This window comes from Lytechinus pictus, chromosome 9 (assembly GCF_037042905.1).
Source record: "Lytechinus pictus isolate F3 Inbred chromosome 9, Lp3.0, whole genome shotgun sequence".
NCBI classification, from domain to species: domain Eukaryota; kingdom Metazoa; phylum Echinodermata; class Echinoidea; order Temnopleuroida; family Toxopneustidae; genus Lytechinus; species Lytechinus pictus.
Window position 1 is genome coordinate 13,460,334 of NC_087253.1, and position 26,408 is coordinate 13,486,741.

At 40.2% G+C, this 26,408-nt stretch overlaps 1 protein-coding gene across 1 annotated transcript in view; it reads right to left on the minus strand.

The window, feature by feature from the left end:
- Positions 1-418: 418 nt before the first annotated feature.
- Positions 419-26,408, minus strand: part of LOC129267714 (mucin-17-like) — an 81,892-nt gene continuing 55,902 nt past the window's right edge. The window contains exons 56-80 of the mRNA XM_064104730.1: positions 25,647-25,895; positions 23,326-23,685; positions 22,610-22,732; positions 21,892-22,014; positions 21,154-21,279; positions 20,715-20,849; positions 20,102-20,263; positions 19,452-19,607; positions 18,698-18,817; positions 17,981-18,223; positions 17,350-17,607; positions 16,930-17,184; positions 16,027-16,281; positions 15,268-15,546; positions 14,248-14,523; positions 13,472-13,729; positions 12,484-12,744; positions 11,717-11,977; positions 10,522-10,767; positions 9,392-9,646; positions 7,294-7,542; positions 5,374-5,880; positions 3,298-3,423; positions 2,851-2,955; positions 419-1,875 (exon numbers count right to left, since the gene is read on the minus strand). Coding sequence (XP_063960800.1) covers positions 1,643-1,875; positions 2,851-2,955; positions 3,298-3,423; positions 5,374-5,880; positions 7,294-7,542; positions 9,392-9,646; positions 10,522-10,767; positions 11,717-11,977; positions 12,484-12,744; positions 13,472-13,729; positions 14,248-14,523; positions 15,268-15,546; positions 16,027-16,281; positions 16,930-17,184; positions 17,350-17,607; positions 17,981-18,223; positions 18,698-18,817; positions 19,452-19,607; positions 20,102-20,263; positions 20,715-20,849; positions 21,154-21,279; positions 21,892-22,014; positions 22,610-22,732; positions 23,326-23,685; positions 25,647-25,895 — 5,621 coding nt within the window. The 3' untranslated portion in view covers positions 419-1,642. The remainder of the gene's footprint in view (positions 1,876-2,850; positions 2,956-3,297; positions 3,424-5,373; positions 5,881-7,293; positions 7,543-9,391; positions 9,647-10,521; positions 10,768-11,716; positions 11,978-12,483; positions 12,745-13,471; positions 13,730-14,247; positions 14,524-15,267; positions 15,547-16,026; positions 16,282-16,929; positions 17,185-17,349; positions 17,608-17,980; positions 18,224-18,697; positions 18,818-19,451; positions 19,608-20,101; positions 20,264-20,714; positions 20,850-21,153; positions 21,280-21,891; positions 22,015-22,609; positions 22,733-23,325; positions 23,686-25,646; positions 25,896-26,408) is intronic.

Below are 26,408 nucleotides of genomic sequence, written 5' to 3' on the forward strand. Positions count from 1 at the left end.
CATGATACCATCATCATCACCATTGTCATCATCATCACCATTGTCATCATCTTCATCATTAATATCTCATTATCATCCTCCTCCTCCTCTTCATCATCATTATCATCTCACTTTCATTATCATCATCATAATCATCACTATCATCATCATCATAATCATCACTATCATCATCATCACCACCATCAACATTCATCACCATCATTATCTTCATCATCATTATCACAATGATAATCATCATCACTATCAGCAACATCATCATCACCACTTTCATCATCATCATCATCAGTATCAGCATCATCAGTATCAGCATCATCACCATCATCATTATCATGAACATGTCATTGTCATTATCACAATCATGATTATATTCATATCATCACCAAAGTCACAAGGAAACGATAAGAGATAATCACAATAATTACAAATGCAATCAGGTCACTTTTAATTCAATTACAAAAATTGAGATATTTTCAAAACTCAAATCTATAATATCACGAAAACAGACACGTCGCTAAATTCATTTTCTATGCAACCATAATTTTGTGATTAAGATAAAATAACGTATATAAAAACAACAGAATTCGTGAAAAACTAAAGTTACTGTAATTCAAGATAAAATTCTGCAATATATATTTATATATAAAGAAATGAATGCAATAAAGCATGATATATTTGGCATTTCTGAAATGCTTTGATATTGAAATACTTGTAAACGAAGAGTAGACTCAATATAGCAGTCAGGGAATCACACACCCTACGACATTGCTTCTAGAATACCTGAAGCAAAATAGTATCCAAATACTTCCAAACATAGAGCTCTCCCCCCAAAACAACCAAATCATAGCCTTATTTGGCAGTTGGCAATCATTGAAGCTGTCAAAAGTAGATCGAAGAATGCAGGCACGGATCCGGCTGGATTGGACTAAACAATTTTGAGGCCGAGTATATTGTGCAAATAATATGACCCCTGAAATGGTACTGTTTCTAATTCAGCTAAATCTGCACCTGGAAGTGCACACAAGTTTTCAGCGAAAGCCAAGTTAATACAACATACCAAATTTCACACCGAATTTCGGGAAGAAAACACAAGCATTCACCGCAGTGGGAGAGAATAAATTCTTTAATTAAACAGGGGGGGTATAATATCATTGGTTTATCAACAATGGATTAAACAGATGAAATAAAGCACATTTTTTGCATAATAAAAAGATTACCTAAAGACATCTTGTTAAAATCTACTGCTAGGTATGCATAAGAGGTTTGGCTTGGGGATGACTATACACAGAAATAATATATTTACAAACAAGAATAGCACAATACAGCATGGTTAGAAAGACTTGAATTACAAATAAACATTACAATACTGCCGCAAGACTTCCATTTTGGAGAAATCATGAAACAAGTGAAATGCATTCATGGTTAGCAAAGAATTTCACAAACACATGTGCATTGCAATAGTCAGATCTAGTACTTTGACACAATGAACATACACAATCTGTATAGGATTTTACAAGAATATGTGCATCGCAATATTCAGATTCTAATAATTTGACACAAAAAATAGGCGATAGAATCTACGATATACATGAATACATTCAGGTTATAGTACTTGCAAATTAAAGTCTTGCTTGCAGTATTCCATTCATTGCATAATTGGGATTTCGTCTATCTTGCTTCGATGTTGGCGGATCGTGACGAGGCGAGGCACAACGTAACAAAGCAACGCAGACAAAGAGATGATGACGACGAGCATAATTGCCATGCAGATGATTACAGTCCACAAGAGGGCACTATTTCCACTAGACCATTCCTGGATCTCGCCGTCGTGGTACCTGTTGGTGTTGTGGACGTTGACGTTGGCAGCAGGTAGTGTGTCTGAAGGAAGCAAAAATAGATGATATTGAGAAACAAATTTCATTCATTTTTTTTTTAAGTAAAGAAAATACTCAAAGAAGCTTGCATATTCTCACTATCAACAATAAAACCTTTAAAGTTATAAAAATGCAGTAGTTGCAACAAACAATTATCTCATCAGAAAGTCTTAACTCAAGTTTAATTGTCAAAATATTATCATACATCAAGATCTGGTACATTAATGTAAACGTATCTTTGTAAAATCATGAAATCTTAGCTCAAAATCGATAATTCTGATGATCACTAACGCAGAAAAGCATATGTGGGACAGTGTATTAATATTGCTTCGAAAAATACCTGACATTTGATGGAATTCTGTGCTTATTTTGCTCATTTCTCAGCAATTAGACATTTTTTAGAGCTATTACGCAGTTATTTCTTATTTATACACACAAACACTTTGGTGGTTATTTCATTGGATTCTGTTCAATCCCATTTTGAGATCGTTACAACAGGTATTTATCTTTTAAGACCAACAATAAAAAAAAAAAGAATATTTTAGTAAGAGCAGAGAATTAAGTATATGAAGTCTTGCATAATACTTAGGCTATGGTTTTATCATTAAAAATAAAAAATTGTTTACATTGTATGTTTCTTGATGTTTATAGTGACCTATCCCCATGCTTTAATGGTAAAGAGAACTACATCAAATGTTATTCTTTAGACAGATATGAAAGAATTGAGCACCAAATATGCTGACAAATTGACCCTCTTCCGTTATAGCATTGTGTCACAATCTAGAGTTAAATCACACCTTCACACTGGAGCTCATATTAAATGTGAATGAATCACAGGCAGATGTGGCCATGCTGTGATGTGTGACATGTCCGATGCAAATAGGAAATTCTATGAGATGTCAAGTTACAACTTTTAGTATTTTTTAATCACCCACATGGTCTATTAAAAAATATAGCACAGAAGGGAAGGGTAACTTACCGATCTCACAAAGTACACCAGTGTAGCCAACGGGACACTCACAAGTGGCAGAGGATGTAGCGTCGTCTAGGAGACAGATTCCACCATTCTCACATGGGCACACATCTGTAAGTAAGAGAGAACCATAGTGCATCATATTCCATGGGATAGTCAAGACCATTGCACCCCATGGTATAGTCCAAATCATTGCATGCGGTGTGATAGTCCTGCCTTTGAGATGGCAGTAGTGGCTTCAATTCTTCATTTTTTTTTAATAGAATGCCTAAAAATAAAACTAAAGTGATGATGAAAAAAAAAAGGAAATAAAATCTGGTCACCTTAGCTACAAAAGGACAACTTTTAAGTATTCAATGTTATTATCTCATTCTGAACTTATTATCCCAAGCCTAAAGGAGATGAATGAATTTTTTTCTTTAAAAATGAATCAAAAGATGAAGGCATTCTTACCGCTAAGGTCAAGCATCTCAGCTTCTCTCCTTCTCCTTCCGTTGTTGATACAGAGGTATTGACTTGGGATGTAGAAACACTGCTCACTGGGAGAACAGGGGTTACTGGAACATGGGTTACCACCAACTGAAATATAGCGAGACATTGATAATCAGTACTTTGCAGGATTCTCCACTCTTAGGGGAGCTTTCTGCATATTGTTCCCCAGGGAGTGAATAGGAATAATAGAAGGCCTATGGGGTTACTGGAACATGAGTTGGCACCAACTGAAATATAGAGAGACATTGATAATCAGTACTTTGCAGGATCCTCCACTCCTCGGGGAGCTTTCTGCATATTGCTCCTCAGGGAGTGAATAGGAATAATAGAAGTCCTATGGGGTTATTGGAACATGAGTTGGCACCAAAAAATATAAACAAACACATAAAGAGGCATTGATAATCAGTTCTGTGCATGATTCCTCCACTCCTAGGGGAGCTTTCTGCACATTGCTCCTCATAGAGTGAAAAGAAATAAGGTACTTTGTCAAAGGTAACAGCCGCATCTTCCGTGCAGGATTCCTGGTAAGCAATTTTTCATTACCAATTCTCAAACTTCATCATGGAGATAACCATGGGTCATGCCGGGAAAGCCGCTATAAAAAGACACAGTGCCTTTATAGCCAGATTCCTTGCACAAACTTTTGTCAAGGTACCTCATTTAAGGCCTATGAATCTATTACAGTCATCACTGTGTAAAGTGGCCACCAAAGGGAAACGGAAAAAGTGGGCACCCTAGAAAGGCTGGTGGCCATTTTGAATTTACTATGTATTGTAGATACTGTGCAATGTACTGGTCATACAGTATGTGTTTTTAATGTGTTTAAGTTTTTTGTATATGATATTGCATACACGTACCTATTTTAATATATCAAAAGCTTTTGTTGACTGTATGATCGTGTTCTAAGAGTAAGCTTGTGTTTGGATGATGTTGCAAATGCTAGGACTAGCTATTCAATTACTGACGAAATCAAAAGTTTTGGTGAAGCTGTTTTTTAGTGGCCACTAAAGAGGTTGGGGGATTGACCGAGGGACGCAAAATGAGTGGGCAATGGCTGCATAAGAGAGGGGGCAGCTATAGACAGGGTCTACAACACATTAATTTCTTGTAGGGCAATTTTAATTTGGCCACTATGAGCAGGTGGCGCTTAAGACAGGTGGCCGCTAAAGACAGGTTTGACTGTATTTCTTGACAGATGGCACCGCATGCCTATTATTTTATTATTTCTGTAAAACCATCCAGAATGTGCACTGATTCTCCGCTCCAAGTCAGTGTCCATATTTAATTTTTAAAGTCCATGGCCCGTATTCTGAAGTCAGGTTAAAGTTAAACTCAGGTTTAAAGTTGTGGTTTAAGTATGGACAGCCAAAAGTATCAATTTTTTTTATTAAGTTGTACGTTTCTTATGTTTGCTGTGCTCTTTCCTGATTCATCGATGGTGAAGACAATAATCTATATATACTTCCTAGACAACTATGAATGATTTGAGAGCCAAATGAGCTGAAATATCATATCCCTACTGTTAGTGATTTATGTAACAATTGGCTGTCCATACTTAAACTACAACTTTAAACCTGAGTTTAAGTTAAACCCGACTTCAGAATACGGGCCAATGTGTTTTATTTCACTTATACATAAGAACCTTGGTTTAGAGCTGAATGGTTATATAAAGACAAAGAGAACTGGTTCATTCTCAGATAAAGTTACAATGTACCTGTCCCGATCATTTTTCAACCTAGAGCCTCAAAATCTTGAATGCTTTTTAGGACAATAACATGGATGGGAGTCCATCACATTGCTTGTTAAATATGCAAACCAGATTGTTATCATCCATAACACTTTGTGATCTTCTTTTATATTGGAAACGGGGAGTTGCTACCCAATGAGAGCAGATGCAATGAGTACCATGTCAACCTGTGTTCTTTGGTGCAAGGGTGTGTCATGAGGATTGAAAGATTTAATAGTTGCAATGATTTTCATGAATTCTGACAACTTTGGGAGAACAGTCATACTATGCTGCTGATAATCTGTGCTTACCTTGTACTTCGAAAGAGAAAGTACAGCTTGCAGTGAGTCCTTGGGCATCGCTGAAGGTGTAAGTGACGGTGTGTTGTCCTAGGGCAAACTCATCTCCTGGTTCATTGGTGGAGGTTGTCGTGACTGATCCAGAATCATCGGTGGCCGTGGGCGGAGCAAAGTCAACGTTGATACTGCTGCCCTCTGGAGCGGTGAAGTAAACAGCTCCATTGTTGGGGCAGAAGGTGACAACAGGTGCTGCGTTCGTGGCACCGTTTGTGACAACCACGTCGAAGCTGCAGGAGGCGTCGTTACCGTTTCCGTCAACCGCGGTGTAGGTGACCGTGGTGGTGCCAATCGGGAAGGAGGAGCCTGATGGGAAGTTGCTAAGGACCACCGGGGTTCCAAGGTTGTCGGTCGCTGTGGGAGGCGTCCAGGTGACGACGGCGAACGATGAGCCAGGGTTGACGGTGGCGCTGATTCCGGTGGGGCAGTTCTGGAGTTCTGGCGGGGTCACGTCCACGGGTTCTGGAAGAAATAAACCAAACAAACCATCAAAAGTTGTGCAGACACTTTCAAGATATTTATGACTGAAAAGTCATTTAATTTTCTGCCCAAGATAAAAATTGTAACACATGTGGTATGATGAAGGAATCTGGATAGTTAGTGCTTTTTGTCAATTGTTTCATTTTCATTTCTTCCAAGACAGTAACTGATTTTTTTCAGGGCTTCCTTTTCACACAGACAGAGTTAACAACTGGGACCATACAGCTTAGAACTTTAAGTCAAATCCAGGCTAACCAGTGGCTCTAAAGGCCACCGCACACCTTACGACTGTTCACGATCCGATTTTGGAACAAATCGCATTTTGCTCATTTTCTGAAAATGTGAATGGAACATATCATTTCATTTGAGGTTAAAATTAATTGAAAGAAAACTAATATAACCATTTTGAAAGATTGCAAGCCTTTATTTTGGAGTAAAAGCCAAATCAGTTTTAAATCGTAGCCAATCGTACGACTGCTATGACGTCATTACGGCTAGATATTAAATTTGCTTTTCTTCTAAGAAGGATGATGGCATAGTCACGGATTTGAACATAGGTATTCGTACGATGATTTAGAACATTACACAGTAAGATATTCCATGTCTCAATATTAGCATCAAATTCTACTACGTTTTATTCTAAAGTCAGATCGCGAATAGTCGTAAGGTGTGCGGTGGCCTTAACCCTAATTCTCCCGGGGGGGGGGGGGGGGCCATAATGGCACCCAAAATTGCTCATAAACGTGATTTCATGTACAAATCCAATGCAAATTGTGTACTTAGCCAAAATTCATAAATGTATCATTATTTCTACTTTTACTGATTAAACTTAATTAATTTTGCCTTGTTTATGATCAGAATTAAGTCTGGAACGATTTCCATTGAAAAAAAAATAAAAAAACTAAAAGTAAAAAAAACAAAGAAATACATAAAAATTAAAAAAACAATAAAATACATAAGAAATCAGTCTTGGTACCATAATTTTTTTCATTCACAATTGTTAGGAATGCTATAAAGAATATTTTCACCAAAAAAATAGCATTCTAGGAGCTTTATTTAGTGATCAGAGCAAAAAGTATGATTTCATGAATAAATTAGCATAAGTAAATCATATAAAATAAAAATATATGAATTAAGTGAAATTTACCAATGCAACTGCGTAGATTACGTCATTACGTCATGCAAATTTTTGTTGTGATCGCGCAATCCACGGCTGAGATCTTAAGGGGGGGCCATAATGGCCCCCCCCCCCCCCCCCCCCGGGAATGACAAGAATCAAAATACCCCGGGAGATTTAGGGTTAAGCTGTTGAGCACCAAGCCCACATTTATGCCAAATGGTGTCTACAAATAGGTGTTATATAATAATCAGTCAATCTTCTACGGCTTCACTTACCTGAGACAGTTACAACGAAAGAGCAAGTTTCAAAATTTCCACTAGGATCGGTGGCTGTGTAGACCACGGTGGTGGCCCCGACACTGAAGAAAGTACCAGAGGTCTGTGAAGCAACCACAGTGGCTGAACCGCTGTTGTCTAAAGCGATGGGTTCGGTCCAGGTGACGGTTGTTCCTGTGCTGCCGAAGGGGACAGATGCTTCTATGGCGCTCGGGCAGTTGATAAAGGTTGGTCGAGTGCTATCAGTTCCTGGATAATTACAGCATGTAGTAAAGGGCTTAATAAAAAATTCTTTGCATAGACTTACATGTATATTAAATAAAAAAATGTTAGCACTGGAAGCTTGAGATCCCGACTGTAGCACAGCTTCCGTGATTAAGTGCACAAAAATTCAAGGAATTTTTTCCTTACCAAGAATCAAACATGACTATGACTCAAGTGTTCATGTGTATTAAACAAAAATATACACCATACGATTCAGGTAAAGAGTGAGTAATTGCAGAGAAGGTCGTTTCAGTATTCTTTATTAGGTTTCAGATTCAGAATATAATGCATGCTTTCACTGCGTATTAGATTTTAGAACTTACTAGCTCTACATCTATAATGGTATGGCAACAATCGACAGTGGTTTTAGAGCCTTTCTATGAAAATCATTGCTAACTGAGATGTCTCTAGTTCAGCTTCAAGCTGATATGAATGAGAAACCAGCAAGAATTTGTAAACTCTTAGGCGTATATTAAGTCAGCTTTAACTTAGATCATGGCCTAACATTGTGCTTAAATTATAGGAAGCCAAAAATGTAAAGATATTGTTTACATTGCATATTTCTTACGCTTCTTCCTTAGTCTTTAATGGTGAAGACAATTATCTTTTTAATCTTTCCCAAACAGTTAAGAATGATCAGAGAGTCGAATGAGCTGATGATACATTAAACCTCCACTACTGTAAAAGTGGAAATTTTCGCAGTGTGGAAATTTTCGCGGATTTCGTGGCAAGATCGGCGAGCGCGAATTTATGAGCATCTATTTTTATGCAAGTTTTGAGCGGCGGTTCAATTGCGTGTATCGTTTTGGCAAAGAGATTGCATAATTTGACCTATAGAGGGCGGCATTTTAGCAAGCAAGCTTGAGCTCCAAAATCATATGAATTGCGAGAATTTGTTTCAAAGCAATACGATCATAGTTTTAAGTCGCAGATCGGTATTTAAATTATGATTTTGGTTGAAATATAAATTGCTTTTGCTGTTTGATTGGTGAGTGTTTAGATCTGTTTAGTTTTTAAGAAGACGTTGGGTCGATCGCCCATGTTTGATTGATCCCATGCACTTTGAATAGCCGTAATCCCCCGGTCCTTACCCGGTGCTCGGCCGTCCATACCAGGCCAGCAGCGCCTCCGTTTTGCCTTCCCCGATGTCCGCCCCGCAAAGAAAAGTTGCGCTAAATGTCACAAAAGCTCATGATTGGATCAAAACAATGCTGAATTATGCCGCTTTAGAGCTAGAATTATGATCAGAAAAAACAATTTCGTTGCTGAAATGTTAATTAAAACCATTCACAGATGGGCAAAACTAAGTGACTTTGTTATTATGGAGTGTGCAGCGCGAATTCAAGAACCCGCGAATATGTTTTGAAGCCGCCAAGCGCGAAAAATTAATCCCGCGAAAATAACAGCGTTTACAGTACTAGAGTTTTAAATAAAAATTGTCTATCCATTGTTAAACCACAGCTTTGAATAAACCAGAGTTTGATTTAAACCTGACTTCAGAATACGTGTGGGTGCGGTGGGTGTGGGTGCATCGTGGTTCTGACTCTCGCTTTCAAACAGAGGGTTGTAGGTTCAAATCCTAGCCATGGCACGTTTTCCTTCAGCAAAAAATTTATCCACACTGTGCTGCACTCGACCCAGGTGAGGTAAATGGGTACCAGCAGGAAGTAATTCCTCAAATAGCTGTGCCCAACAGAATCAGTAGACTAGCTTAGCGGTGGTAATATAGGAGCACCTTGAGCAACTGGCAAGGTGGATACGTGCGCTATACAAATCAGATATCATTTATTATTTATACGGGCCTAAGTCTTCTATCGAGAGAGAGCAAACTCACCAGCGATGACGTTGATGCTAAAAGAACACACTCCAGTGTTACCCAAGGTATCAGTCGCGGTGTAAGTGACAATGGTGGTACCGATGGGGAAGGAAGAGCCAGAGTTGAAGTTGCTGGTGACGGAGCGAACACCGGAGCTGTCTGTAAAGGTAGGGTCAGTCCAGGTTGCGACAGCAGAGGTGGATCCAATTGCGGCCGTGATCGTCCGGGATGCAGGGCAGTTAGAGGTGACTGGGCCGACGTTGTCAGTAGCACCTACAGAGCAAATAGGAAACAGGAATGAGTTAGGGGTAAATTAAGAATAATTTGTACTACTAGTAATATATATCATCACTACTGGGCAATATAAATATTATGTACGTAAGGCAAAAATATCTTTTTTTTTCTTTTTGGGGGGGGGGGCTACTGTTCAAAACCTTCTGCCTAAATCTGCTATAGTGGATGAGCTTTAACACTGCAGTGAACAGGGATTTTCAGGGGCTCTTTTGAGCTTTTTGGGTGCAAAATCATACCGACCCTTGTATAATTATTTCCCTGGTGTAAACCTGATCCATGATAGGAAGTACCTTCTCGAAATGAATTGTCTCTGTTGTCTAGTTCATATAATATATAGTCAAGCTCTAAAGTTACCACGGCTTGAGCAGTTCATGAAGTTAAAAAAAGGAGAAAGTGAAGGTCGGACGTACTAAAAGGGCGATTTTTTAAAATGGAATTGCTATTCTATAAAAATGGACGTTTCAACATTTGGCTATTGAACGTTGTTATAGCATTGGCATATAATGGTGAGTTTGCAACCACTAGGCAGACGCTTTCTGGAACGCTGAGAATCTAGTGTAATTGCCCATCAAAAAACAATAAAAACAGATTAGAGGTCATGGTCAACAATTGGTAGACAGGGACAGCAGCTCGTCCCAAGATTCTGAGCCGACGAGATACTGCAAATATGTTGTTTGTCTGGAGTCAATGACGACACTGCTGTTTTGATTCACCGATTTCAACAAAGACTGTTTTGTGATGAAGGGCTTTCAACGATAGATTCTCAACGTTCTAGAAAGCATATACAAAGTGGTTGCCAAAACTCTATTTACACTAGCCCAAGAGCTAATGACATATCAACAGCATTTACTGACCTATGACTGTAACTGTGAATGAACAGGTGTCGATGTTGCCAGAGCTGTCCGTGGCTGTGATGGTCACGAGGGTGGCTCCGATGGGGAACAGGGTTCCGGAGGCAAAGTCACTGGTGATGGCCACGTTCTCCCCAGAGTTGTCAGTGGCAGATGGCGATGACCATCCCGCTACTGCACCTTGGGCGTTCTGTGCGGCAAAGACGGTCATGTCTGAAGGGCAGTTGGACAGGGTTGGCGGTGTGTTGTCTTAAGGAAAATAAAGAAGTTTAGTTGGATAAGAGGTTACGTTTTAACAATACAAACTTCCAAAAGTGAGTTCTCATAAAGTGCTAGAGCACCAGATTTCCCTCAAGTTGATCTGCGCCCCATAACACAAAGATAAGCGATTAATCACTAATTTCTGTTTTTTTTATTCTATTTTTTTATCTGGTATTCGATCCCACAGGCAGTTCCATATTTGTTCACAATTTACGAACGACTGGTGACCCTTTCTTGTGGTAAATAATACAGACCAGATTTTTAGTAGGGTTGATTTAATTCCCAAGAACGGGTCACCAGTCATTCGTTAAGTCGCTCTCAAGTGACAAACAGCTCTATGAAACACCCACCAGGCTCTCAGACACGTGAAGAACATAGAATTCCCCACCATGATCGCTCTAATATGGTACCACTTTCTTGAAAGATTGATGACCCCCTTCTCCCAAATCCTTCCAGGGTACCAGTCTCTTGAACATCTTGTCAGTAACCAACATTAAAATATTAGCTCCCATCCAATCAGCTGCAGCAATGTCAGCAGTTGACTGTGACACAAGGCTTGTGAAAATTGCCCACCCAGGGCCCGTAACATAAAACTTAATTAAGGCCCTGTCACATCGTTCTATGCAAGGTAACTCACCTGCAACAAAGTTTGAGCGCGTTCTAAACTATTTTGCGTGGAAATCAGACTTGCGTGCGCTTCTGCGGGCAAATGCGTGTGAGATTAGTGCGAGATTCTGTCAAGGCAGGCGACTTGCGGGTAGCAAAAATAGTTACCTGCAAGGCTTGCACGAAACGGACCTTGCACAGGACCTATATGATTCAATAGTGGGGCTGATTTCTATGATTGATTGCATTATTGCGTATGATGATGATGGTCAATCATAAAAATCAGGGCATAATCAAGCACGAAGCTTTATATTTCCCACCACGGACTTACCTTCAGCAGACAGGACAGTGATGTCGAAGCTGCAGGAATCGGTGTTTCCAGTGGCGTCAGTTGCAGTGTAGGTGACCGTTGTGGTTCCGATGGGGAAAGTGCTACCTGATGGGGTACTGACCGTCACGGTAACAGAGCCAGAGTTGTCCGTGGCGTCGGGAGCTATCCAGGACACCACCATGGAGGAGCTACCAAGGTTAGCAATGGACACGATATCAGTTGGGCAGTTGGTCAGTTCGGGGTCTTCCATATCAGTGATAACTGTAAGAATGAAAAGAGGCCAACAGATTTTAGACTTGAAAACTTGGAGAGGGTCCTGATCATGGTATGAGAATTAAGGGGGGAATGTAATCTGAAATTAGATTTCATGAATTTATGAAGTTCAGTTTATTTTACTGTACCATATAAAGATCCATGGTGATAAGAGGAAAATGAATCATGGCTTTATAGATTTTCTTGTTATTTCAGTGTTTACTGCAACTAGTTTCACTTGTCATATCATGTATGTCAACTTTTTTTCTTCTTCTTACTTTTCCTCTTTTTCTTTTATTTCTTCATAACTTACCTTTCTCTTTTATTTCAGGTTTCTGTCGAACATATTGCCATTTTACACCTTGTTTGATGTTGATTGTATATATTGAATGCTCCACAAGGGGACATTTGAAGAAATAAATAATTGTCATTGCCACTGTAATTACCTATGTCCTTGTTACTGTCATTGTCTTGTCATTGACAATGTCAGAAATGACTGAAAATCAATTACATACCTCCACTTGCCGTCACTGTAACCTCAAAGCTGCAAGTCGAGTATAAACCAGCGTTATCGATGAGGTTATAGACAACCAGGTAGGTGCCAACATCAAAGGAGTCACCAGGGGAGTAGTTGCTGACTGCAGTTATGGGTTCAGAGGCATCGGTAGCGGTGGGAACATTCCAGGTGACTACAGCACTGCTCTGGCCCGAGGCAGCCTGGACCACAACGTTGCTGGGACAGAAGGTTACCTCTGGGGGAGTGTTGTCACTGCCATCTGCGGATGAAGGTCATAAGCAGTACATAGTTTACTATTATTATTATTATTTGTTTGGCGTCACATGTGCCTGGGAGGCGAAAAGCGAACCAAATCACAATGACCTGCAGGCATCTCCTCCTGAAATAACTGATTGGTGGAGTGCAGGTGGACCACCGCACCAGGGTTTCCCCCCTACTCTTACATGTATACGAATAGTGCAGTGGGTTCTTAATGTGCTAAGGCGATGACTCTCCTCTACTTGGGGCCTCCACTTTACGTCCTATCCGAGGAATGGAGCATTTTCCACTGTGACATAGCCTGCATCTCTGGAACAGGGGAGAGACGTTTACACACAATGCAGGCTTCAATCATCCGCCCCGGGTATACTCGAACCCACGACATTCGGTTCAGCAGACAGACCCTTTACCGGCTGAGCCAACTTCACTCTCGATGACCAATACAAAGAAGACTTGATTACGAAGATTGCGGATAAAGAATGAGGTCAAAAAAGGAGAAAGGGAGGGTGGGAGGAAGGAGGGAGGAAAGAAGGAGTTGGAGGGAGAGAGGTGAGATGGAAAGAGGGAGCACAATAGTGAAAGAGGGAGGGAGTCAGGGAAAAAATGGAGAGGAGGTAGGAAGGGAGGGGAAAAGAGTGGGAAGGCAGGATGGAAGGAAGGAAAGATGGGGGGAGGCAGGGAGCACCACAAGTCAGTAAACCTCAATCAAAGAAGAAAGAATTACTCACCAGTAACATAAACATTGAATGAGCAGGTGGCGCTGTTGCCATTGACATCCTGGAACTCGTAAACGATAGGATAGGTGCCGGTCTGGAAGTAACCAGAGGAGCTGAGGGGTCCGCCAGTCTGGTCCACGGCACCAAGGGGTGAGGTAGCCACTGGATCTTCCCAGTCCACAAAAGCATAGCTCCCAAAGGGCAGGGAAGCAGCAATGCTTACAGGGCAGTTGGTGATGAAAATGTCGGTGTCTGGTATGACAACATCAGCTGAAAAAAGTAAATGTTGTAGGATGAGATAAAGATTAAAGAAATGGATATAGAGGTTGCCCCATAATAGATTCTATGCAAGGAATACCCAGGGGAAGAACAGTGGGTAATGAAATAGTTCAGAGTTACCTGATGGGAAAAAATTTTCTCACAATACCTTTCCTTTCTTTCATTATGATGAGCAATTTTCAAAGCAAGATTACATAGGAATGCCTGACATAGCAGGATGCAGAAATTGCATAGACCAGGTGACTAGAATCGCACATCAATTAACGCTTTGTGAAGGTATTCGTTGCATTTCGATATTTGAATGCATTCTCTTGCCATTAAAATGTACTTGACAAACTTATAAATACCAGTTGCTAATAGACGCATTGTTGCTTTCAAATGGATCTAATGAAAAGCACAGTTTAAAAGAGTATATGAAGAATGAAGACATCAGAGTTGGCACTTTCATGAAATAATTGTTTGCTGCAACTACATCCTTTTACTTTTAACAATCAAGGAAAATATCTTACATGTTGTTGCAGACTGCACAACAGACGGACTTGAGCCAAACCCATTGAAAGCCTGGACCGAGACGAAGTATTGCGTCGAAGGAGAAAGGCTTCCAAAGGTGTAACTTGTAGAGCCCGGGGCCAGGGTCGTTGTCACATCGTCTGCGTTGGACGTCGTACCAAGGCCCACGTTGTAGCCGGTGACGTCACCAGAGGCAGCATCGAATGAAACGGTGATGGAGGTCTGGCTGGGAGCGAGGTTGACGTTGGAGGGTGACGAGGGTGGTTGACCTTGCTCTGTTGGTGGAGTGAGATCGAGGTAAAAGGATGTCAATGGATTGAGCGATCATCTTAGAAGAATATCTACACGATTGATTGCACCGACCACAATGTACAATCAATCGTTAAAATCAAGCGTACGATCAATCGCTAACCTTTGTGATACAGGACCGAGGAGACAGTGCAAATAAAGTCTCTAGAAAGCACACAGTACTGGATAGAATTGCCAAACATATATTATGCCTCATAAATTGTATCTTTATCGCTTTCTCATGTGATATTGGTGAATATGTACAAAATCTCTTTTGCACGCCTGTGCAATCCACATCCAAAATCATGGACATTTTAACCATTCTTGTAATCCCTATAAGCCTATAGGAAACTGAAAATCCATTGAAAATGGAAATATGGAGCTACAGTACACAGGCGACATCAAAGTACCTTTAAAGAGCAACTGTTTCACTTGCCAAGCCCATATACAGCTCATGAGGAATCTTTGAGAGTGAATTCTGGCACACTTTAAAATTGAACTCCTGGGGTCTGTTGCATAAAACTTTTGCCATTAAAAAGTCTGGCAAACAAAATTATGCCATTGAGACTTACCATGCTGAATTGCCAGGGTTTACCCTTTTATGCAACAGGGCCCTGATATCCAATGTTATACTAATAAATGCCTTGCAACTCTTTTTTTCTTTAATTCATGCTCTTTACAATTTGCAACTGCGAGACATGATGATTTCAATAATGTCCATTAACACGTACCTGGGTTGGTGGTAGCTGTTTCAGAGATGCTGTTGCTGGCACCTGCGTTACCATTGGCAACCAGGGTCACGACGTATGCGGTGGCAGGCTCCAGGCCGGTGGCTGTATAAGAGCTGGATGATTGCGGTAGGGTCTGGGTGTTGACAATGGAACCGCCGCTGATGGTGAGCTGGTAGCTGTTGAAGGCACCGTTGGGGGGTGTCCAGGTGGCGGTGATGGTGTTGGTGGTGGGGGCGAGGGCCAGGTTGGTTGGGGCCGGGGTCTCGTTGACGTTGGTTCCTGGGCAAAAATAAGACAGATGATATCTTGAACCTGATTTAGTAGTTATTCATCATTTTATTTACCATTTAAATCGTTCAAAGTAAAGGAATGAATGCATACATAGGAAAAGAAAAATGCACAGGACATATCTGAGTAAATACTTTACATACTTTGGAAGAATTTCTTGAAAAAAATCATGATTTGAAAAGGATTGCTCTTTTCAAAAGTCCTCACATTGGTAATAACTCAAATAACAGCAAAACGGCTGACAATCATCACCATGGGTGATTTCAATGCTTACCAAGTGCATTACAGGGAACATTTCAAAATCACTGAGACATTGTACTTCCACTACGACATCTTGAGACAAAAAATCTTCAGAATAGAGTTACCAATAAGCACCGACTACTGTTATTACACCAAATCCAATATAGCTCTTATTCCTCAAGCACATAGAGAGTAAACTTGGGACTCGGTAAGGTGTAATGTCAGGCATACCTGTCACAATGACATTGAAGACGCATCGAGCCTCGTTGCCAACTTGGTCAGTGAAGGTATAGGTAACCGTCGTGGTACCGACTGGGAAGAAAGCACCGGGGCTGTAGTTGCTGGTGGAGGTCACTGGGCCAGAAACGTCGGTAGCAGTAGGGGCAGTCCAGCTGACCGAAGCGCCGGAGGCTCCAGTTCCGGCGAGGGCGGTGATGGCACCATTAGGGCAGTCTGAGATGGTCGGTGGCCTTACATCGCCTCCAGCTGATAAAACAAAAAAAATATCAGGGCTGGTATTTATAAAAGGAGTTCACAAAATGTCTTTTATCATATTGATTACAAAGTCAATTTTAACTTGACCCTAGTCTAACTCCACGCTACAACTATGGGAAGCCTACATTGTATCTTTCTTATGCTTACGGTGTTGTCTACTAATGCTTCAATGGTGACAAAAATTATTTTAGTCATTATGTGTGTGTGTGTGTGTATTTGAGTTTTGTCATACATGTATCTATCAGATATGATTATTTACGTCTGGGACCGACCTTCAACGTCAACATTCAAAAGATGTGACCAGGGCTTGAACCTCTGCATCTATTTGTAACTTTCCCACATTGCTTGGATTACAGGCGCAGGCCACAACGCCCAATTATTCAGAGATACAAATGTTTTTTTAGTGCTAAACGAGCTGAATATTGAGCCTGTACTGTTAAGAATTGTGTCACCATTGGCTTTCCATAGTCATACCTCGATATTCAGTGTGCCATTGAATAGGAAACTGGATAATTGGCGCCTTATAAATGTTATATTACATGTAACTTTGACCAGCTTGGCTCCCGAGTTTATATTGACCCCAAGTTCAGAATAAGGAGCAATCTGTCCCCAATGACTGTTCAAAGACTGACTACTCACAAACAACTAAGATGTTGAAGGTACAATCACTGGTCAAGCCAATGTTATCGGTGAATGTATAAGTCACAGTGTAAGATCCAACATCAAAAGACTGTCCAGGGACGAAGTTGGAGTTAACTGATGGTGTGAAACCAGAGTCATCTACGGCCGTTGGTGCAGGGAAGTTGACGACAACGCTGTCGGCACCAAGGGTTGAGTAGGTGAGGGTACCAGAGGGACAGAAGGTGATGGTTGGTGATTGGTTGACCACTTCAACTGTAAAGAACGGCAATGGGACATAACATGAATCATACAATGATTTTGGATAGTGCTGGGCTATATTTCGATATTATCAAAATTATGCGATATTGAATATTCGATAATGGTTTTATGATTATGTTGATATACCATAGTAACAACATCTGACCAAAATAGACTTACCAACAACTCTGACGGAGAAAGTACAAGTATTCTGGTTTCCTGCATCATCAGTGAAGGTATAGGCAACAACAGTTTCGCCCACCGGGAAGGCGTCGCCTGGGTTGTAGTTGTTGGAGACAGTAACAGCGATTCCACTGTTATCAGTAGCTGAAGGTACAATCCAGGAGACCTCCGCGGATGTGCTACCTGCAGGGGCCTGGGCGACGGAGGTAGATGGACAGTTCTGGATAACGGGAGGGACGTTGTCTGTCTCAGCCACTGCGGATAGAAATGTTAAGACAGTTTAGGGGGATGAAGATTGGGGGTATAAATATTTGGAAGAATTCCGAATGAGATGTAGTGCGGAAACTCTGAAGGTGAGAGGTCTCATAATCTTACACTGTTTTGAAACTGGGAATATGAAATACAAGTGCATACATGATAATTTTTTTTCTTCAAAAAAGTGTCATACAAGGCTCTTTAATGGTCCTTTATTATTCTTTATTCTCTGATAAACATTTGCATAGCTACTTTAGGATGACTTGCTAAAATATCCGGACAAATTCTTCTCAATACAACATGCCAAGAAGGTTGACATTAAGAATTGGACATTTAGGGAACAACGAAACATTCTGACTCATTTTTAACTTACATGTGACAGTGATGTAGAAAGTACATGTTGCTAGGTTGGCACTGTTATCAGTGAAGACGTAATTGACGGCAGTGTCTCCGAGCGGGAAGAAAGATCCGGGTGTGTGAGAGCGAAGGAGACGTTGCGTGGTGCCAGCATCTGTAGCTGTTGGCTCTACCCATGTAACTGAGATACCACTTGAGGATGAGATGGTACGAGTGATGTCCTCAGGACAGTTGGAGATAGTTGGTCGTTCAGTGTCACCTGTACAGGTATGTATAGGAGATTTGTCAAAATTTGGTGTGCCTCAAGGCTCCTTTTATGCACCATTATGATTTTTGCACTTATACAGACATGGCAGGGCTTCCCTTAAAGATTATGGTAAATATTTATGTACACCGGCCATCATCCACTAAGCAGAGACAATCCTCTCTGAAATATTTCACTAAAAAAAAGAAAGATGGTCACTATAAATTGCCAGCGCTAAGAAGCATCTGTAATAGGTACCAAATATGTGGTGCATAATGTCTTGATCATATTCAGGATGTTTGCTTCAATTATCAAAGACAGACAATCATGACTCAATCTAAGCCAAGCTTCATTTCACTACCCTAAGTCATCCATGTAAACTCTGCCTTACAACAGGTGAAATAATACAAGTTTTGCATCAAATGCTATTAAGAAAAAACCTTCAAAATTAGATGATTTGGGGAATTATGCATGGTGGACAGTGCTTACCCTGAGCAACCTCGCAGGTAGTACCGAAGAAACCTTCTGGGCAATCGCACTGGAAGTATGTGTTGAAGGGCATGCAGATACCACCATTCTCACAAGGGCCACTGGCACAAGGGTTGATGGCTATGAAAATGACGAAAACACAATATGTTATTGCATGCATAAACATAGAATCAAAACAGGATCATAATACTAGCCCCAGACACCTGGTAACTTTCAAGCTAATGGGACATTGTGTAAAGGAAGTTAAGAAGTAATGGAAAAACAGAAGCATTTTTATTTGGAGAGGAAAGAAGGAAATGCAAGAGCAGGAGAGGGAGAGAAAGGGAGAAGGAAAGGATAAAGGATAAGGAGAAGAAGAAGAAGGTGAAGGAGGAGAAGAATAATAAGATTGAGGGGAAAGAAGAAAAAGAAAAAGAAGAGAATGAGAAAGGAGAATGAAGGGGAAGAGGATGAGAAAGGAGAATGAAGGGGAAGGAAGAGAAAGGGGAGGAGGAAGAGGAGAAGAAGAAAAAGAAGAAGAAAAAGAAGAAGGAAGAAGAAGAAGAAGAAAAAAATAAGATGAAGAAGGAGGGAAGAGGGGGGGGAGAAGACAAGGGAGGAGATAGAGGAGGAGGGGAAAGAAGAGAAGTAGAAGGAGCATGAGAAGAAAAAGGGAAGGAGAACAAAAGGAAAGGAGGTGAGAGAGAGAATGACAGAGGAATGACAGAAACATTATGAATGGTGGAGGAAATAATGATGGTAAAGCTAAACTTACATGGTGTTTCACAGGTGTGTCCAGTCCAGCCAATCGGGCAGTCGCAATAGAAATCCATTCCTTGGGAGAAGCTCTGGTACATGTTGGTACATGTTCCTCCATTCTGACAGGGTGGCTCCACTCCAGAGGAACATACATCCAATGATGGGCTGGTAGCTGCAAAAGGAAAATAATGGGTTAAAGGGATATATTGTTATATATTCTGACTGGTTGGTTCAACTCCAGTGGAAGAGATATCCAGCGATGGGCTAGTAGCTGCAAACAAAAATATCAGTGTTAGATCCACACTTGCTACTTTATAATTAGAACAATTCATACATGCCCGAGCCAATAGTAAGTATTATCCCCCAATGTTCATTTCCTTTGGAACAGATCTTACAAGCATGCCAAAAACAAACAAAAAATCATTCAACCTGTTGACTATTGAATTCTGTAAATCCCAGAGGCCTTGTACAGGAACCATCTGGTTCCAGTAGGTGATGGGTTAATATGCTGACTACAGAATTCTGCAAATTCCCATGGGCTCTTTACAGGGACCATTATGTTCCAGTAAGCATTGGGTTAAACTGTTGACTACTGAATTCTGTAATTCCCATAGGCCTTGTACAGGGACAAACAAGTTCCAGTGGATAATGGGTTAAAGTCCTTACCAGTGTTAGATCCACAGTTGGGTCCAGTGAAACCGGTCTCACAGATACAGGTGTACTGAGGTAGATAGAAGACGGTTCCAGTGCTGCTATCGTAGCTGTTCACACAGGAGGCTCCATTCTGGCAAGGAGAGGAGTTGCAGCTGTCCTGACCCGGAGAGTTGGCTGGATTAAGACAAAGAAAATATCAAAACATCAGACAGGTGTTGGAAAAGAGTAAGGAATCTACATCATGTCACATCTCTACTAATTTGGGTTTGAGGCCTCAAATCGCAATTTTGGCAATTTGAAGAATACATGATCAAAAATCATTCCATTGTTTCATAAAACATTCCTTAGGGATAGAAGATGAATACAGGGGAGCGTTCATGAAGCAACTTGTGAGTGATTATCGCCAGCAATTTTGCTCTGAGCCAATCAGCTGATACGATTTCAGTAGCTTATTACAAAAATCAGTAAATTTTTTTTTTTTTTTCATGAAATGTTCCTTCAGGATGGAAGATGAATACAGGGGAGCGTTTCACAAAGCAACTTGTGATAATCACTAACAATTTTGATCTGAGCCAATCAGCCGATACGATTTCAGTAGCTTATAACAATAGTCAGTAAAAATTACCGGATGGGGTCTGGCAGTTGATTCCAGTGTAGCCTGGGACACAGAGACAGTTGTAGCTGTCGGAATCGATGGTGGTGCAAGTACCTCCATTGCTGCAGGGGAAGTTGTTGCAGGGATTGGTGTTGACGATGGTGGCTGCAAAGGGGGAAAAAAAACAGATGGAAATCAAATCAGAGAAAACTGCAACATCACACAAAACTAATGTAAATTTGTTATCATTGTGGCGATTTCATTGCTCTTCAGAAAGCACCGGTTCTTACACTGAAATTACATAATAATAATTTTACCTATTGGAACTTTCATATTTATCAAATTCAATGCCAAATGTGATTTGTCCAAAATTAGTGTCGTAGTCGAATCATGTAGTGTACACCAGGCTGAAATACATATATAAAAAAAAAATATATATATATAAAGAAAGAGAGAGAGAGAGGCTTACTATCTTCGCAGTTAACTCCAGTGAATCCATCGGGGCAAGAGCACTGGTAGCCTGAGCACACTCCTGCAATGACCGAGCAAACTCCATTATTCTGGCATGGGTTGTTGTCGCATGGTGATGGGATGGCTGTTGAAATGGAAAAGAAACAGAAGCTTACATTAAAACAATTTGGACATAATCCAATAAATTAAATACCTAAGTATCATAAACAGAAAATGAAGAGGAAATAAGTCTCGATGAAAAATGAGCATATGATGATGTTGAGTGCCATCAAGTCGTTCTCGACTCCGAGTGACCATAAAAACAAACTTTCTCCTTGCTGTTGGAACCTATGAAAGCATGCTCAGTTCTCTCAAAAGATTTTTCTACTTTCTTTATTAATTCCTATAAGCATGCATAAGCATATAAGCAAGGTATAACTGTCCCACGTGTGCTTTTCTGTGTAGGTGATCTTCAGTGTGATTGCTTTTAACCCTTTCTAGGCCGGGGTATTTTGGGAGTTCATATAGCCGGGGGGGGGGGGGGGGGGGCCTGGGAGGCCCCCCCTTGAGAAGGTCAGTTTTATGTAAATGTACCAGTTCTAAATTTACCACGATATGGTGACAACCTTCATCTTACAGAATTACTCATAAAATCATTGCTTGCTACAACTTTATTAGTTCTGCTTTAGAATAAAAATGTGTCAGAGCAATAATCAACAAGCAGATAAACCAGGGTCAAGGTTTGAGGGTTACTCACGATCTTCGCAGTTGAAGCCAGTGAAACATCCGACGCACTCGCAGGTGTACGAGTAACAGTTGTCACCAAGGACGTTACATTGAGCATTGTTCAGACATGGGCTGGGGTTGCATGGATCACGCACTGAGGATGATGAATAAAAGAAGATATGTGAACGGAAGATTTCATTAGTTAATTCATTAATTGCAAAGATTATACACTGAGAACGATGAATAAAAGACAAATGTGAACAGAAGAGTTCATATGTGAATTCATCACCCAGAACACTACACTGAGCATTGTTCAGACATGGGTTGGGGTTGCACTGATACGATACCAATGACTACAAAAAGTAGTGAACACCTATATATATATATATATAACGATATTACATTCCGCGTGTTGGACATAGATGAGATAAAAGAGGCAAAGTGGTAATGCATTGTACTTAGTTCCAACAGAGTTTATTTTGATACAAAATAAACACTGTTATATATATATATACATATATGCATGTACATATTTCATCAATCAATGGAAATCATAATGCATCAATGCAGCATTGGCGACATAAAAACCAAAATAGGATGCACAGTCTTGTATTAATACAATTTTCTGTTAAATAAAATGTGCGCATAGCATTTATTGTAATCAGACTCGATGTGAAAAAGCACCCCAAATGAAACACATTCTCAAAAAGGGTACATTTAGTGGACATTGGGATATTCTTGGGACTTACCTTCATCACAGAGATCCCCGGTGAAGCACCCAGAGCACTGACAGGTGTATTCAGTACACAGCTCTCCTTTAGGTTCACAAGCAGCACCGTTCTGACACTGGTGATTGTCACAAGCATCGACCTCTGTGGTGAGAACAAGTTGTTAAGACACGGTGTTAAGGAAAGGATAATTGGTGCTTATGTAGGGTGATTAAAGGACAATGGTGTTAAACTCACGTGTAACAAATAAACACTTTCCACTATTAAAGAAATGTGTTCTGCTCCTTAACAAGCACCATTTCAAAATGATTATCAAAAGCAACAACCTCTGTAAGAAACAGGGTTTTTAGTTTGGGTGTAATAGGTTTTAATGTCATGTGTATCAAATACACAGGTTTCCTAATTGTTAACATACACCATTTGACACTTGATTGTCACAGGCATCAACCTCTGTGTAAAGACTAAAGTACTTGAATGAGGTGCTAAGGGTGGTGGTGTCAAGCACAATGATCAAGATCATGCAAGATCAGATATTGGATTGGACAACTGGTTTGTCATATTGTTTAAATCAAACTTTTAATGGAAAGATCTCGTGGAATTAATGGTTTGAGAGAACTCTCTAGTGTAGCAGAGTGGGCAGGAATGAGTATTGATAATGACAAAGGTTTTCACAGTGTATCAAGATTAAATAGCCTGTTTCTCATCTCACTGTAATGGAGAGAAACACAACCACTTACTTGTCTGACAGAACTCCCCCGTGTAGCAGAGTGGGCATGAGCAGGTGTAGGTCAGGCAAGTGTCATCATCCAGGACGCAAGCACCTCCGTTCTGACACTGATGGTTATCACAGGCATCCACAGGAACATCACAGTAGACACCCACGAAGCAGGACGGACACTCGCAGTAGTAGCTGTCGCAGGAGCCCTCGTAGGCCACACAGCCGGCACCGTTCTGACAGAGGTTGTTGTCGCAGGCATTCAGCTGGGTCTCGCAGTTGGTGCCGGTGAAGCACTCGGTACAGACGCACTGGTACTCCGTGAGGCTGTTGACCACGCAGGCGCCGGCGTTGAAACAGGGGTTGGGTGAGCAAGGAGTGTCTGAAATATAAGAGGATTTCATTAGCATTAAAGGCATAGAGATGCAAACCTGATCAAGAACATTTCAGTACTATAAAGGCTGAAAATCAGTTTTTTCAAAGAAATACCATAGGACAACACATAAACTGAAACTTAATAAATCCGTAATTTGCATGAAACCACCAATATTCTTTCTCATTTTTCAGTAAAAATTATTGAAACCAGTACTACTTGGCAGCTCTGAAGGTGGTATGTTGTACATGCCCACATTTGCAGGACAATGCACACAAAAGCGTGACTAAAGGAAAATTGTATCCAAAACAGGATATCCTGAAAGAGTTTCAACCAATCACATGCATGCGTATGCGACTTATGCTTGAATTTTGGAGTTGCGTTTGAACATCTGGGGAGCGTTTCATCAGCATTTTTGTCTGACAAGTTGTCAGATCTAACAAGCTCCCTTGATTTTGATTGGCTGAGAAGCACCGCTCCTATGATAACTGTTGGATAAAATGGGACAGATAAAACGTCCGACGAGTGCTTTCATGAATTGCTTCAAGACATCCCTTTGTGGAATATGTACTCATAAAAACCAACAACAGTGATGAACTTTAAGACTTGTGATACTTCACCAAGCTAAAAACTTGTCAAGGTAATCAACATGAATAAAAGTAGCAGTGAGTAAAGTAAATGTAGACAGTTCACATCTGCCATTTGAAGATAGCATTTACTTAAAGGGGAATCCAGCCTTGGCCATTGAATGATGTATTGGGAAGGAAAAAAATGAATTAAACAGAACGGTGAAAGTTTGAAAGAAATCGGACAAGCAATAAGAAAGTTATAGCTGCTTTAAAATTGAGATCACTAATACTATGTAGATTTCAAATTGGCAACTGAGTATGTAAATTATGACAAGGGGCAAGGACAACTTTCCCATAGGCCATGTACTTTATTATCAGGGATTTGTGGTTTTCTCCTAAGTACCCATTCCCCTGGGACAGTAATCTAAATATAACCCAGGTAGTATATTGTTTTATGTCCTCATGAAAGAAAAATATAATTTGAAATAAAACTTTTGGGAAAATGACATTTTAGCCATAATATGTATTGGAGTACATGGAAGAGTAGTCCTTGCCTTACATCACTATGACATCCCATATGCGGCCAATTTGAAGTCTCCATGGGTATAGTGATTACCAATATTTACAACTTTTAAAAATTCATAACTTTCTTGTTGTTTGTCCAATATTGTTCAAACTTTCACCTATAAACTTGTCTGATTTTTCTTTTTCTTATAAAAACAAGTTTTTATTTGGGTTGGATTCCCCTTTAACAATATCATGATTCTTTCAGTGCGGTGAGGTTTTCCTGGTTCCCAAATTCTTGCAATGTCCATTGCTTGATTTTCAAGTGCTTGTAAGTCCCTACAACAGCTGATGCAGAGCTGCCAAGTTGTATTTTGCATTTTTAGTATTCTTATCTCCCAAAATCAGTATTTTGACAAAAAAATCAGTATTTTTACCGTGTGAGATGAATATTTTGTATTTTTCCCTAAAAAAGTGTATTTCATAATAAAATGCTTGGCGCACTCGCCCATCACGGCGCTCAAGCTGCATGTAAGCTAAAATGTGCACTGCTCTTGCAGATGAAAAAAAAAACATTGAAACTTGTGTATATCTCACCCTGGTTTTTACAAAATGATTGAAAAAAAAAACAAGTTACCTGAAATTACATTGATCTAATAACCATATTTGTGTACGTTTCATGAAATAGAGACATATAGAGATGATTTTTCTCAATAAATTTCGATTTTTATTCGATTTTTTTTTTTTTAATACAAAAAACGTATTTTTAAAAGAAAAAACGTACTGCCGTATTTTGGTTGCAAAAACGTACTAAATACAGAAAAATCGTACTACTTGGCAGCTCTGCTGATGTCAGCACTTTAAGAATTAGTAATCACTTCTGAAATCAAAGCTCACCTGTCAAGACAGTGACGCTGAAACTGCAGGAAGCTTCATTGTTATTGTTATCAACGTAGGTGAAAGTCACAACGGTGGTACCAACTGGGAATGGATCTCCGCTGCTGGCTGTTGATGACACAAAATTGGTGGCGCCATTGTTATCAGTCACTGTTGGAAGGTCGAAGGTCACGTAGGCACTGTCAACTCCCTCGAGGATAGTCTCGACAATGTTTTCAGGACAGACTACGACTGGAGCAACCTCGTCAACTGAAAGAAACAATAAGTGGATTCACTGTTTAGGGTGGAACTGTCACAGATGGATTAAAGTTTTGCGAACTGCAACCGGGACTTACCATCAAACACAGACTTCTTAAATGATCAGAGATTTTAAGTCCTCCTTAAGCCCAATGGATCTGGATTACATGGCATATGCCTGATGCATGAATGATTCCACAAGTACATAATGTCATAGTGAACAGCAAAATAAATTGTCTGTTTATCGCATTCGAAAAATGAAAAAAATAAATGTAAAGCAGGAATTTTTTTCAGGATCACTCAATGAAGTATTCTGTACAAATTTAAAACTTAAATTTCAGGTCAGATGTTAGATGCAGTCAACAAGAGAAAATCAGTCCACAGAACATGTTAGCTACTTTGTTCCCTTTTGTTTTGTCTATGATGAAATGTGAGACTGACTAATGAAAGCTACTTGAGAGTCCCCATCGGGAAAGACATTGCTCTGACTTTTGATAAGGTACCTTGCTTAAAACAAATGAGAGG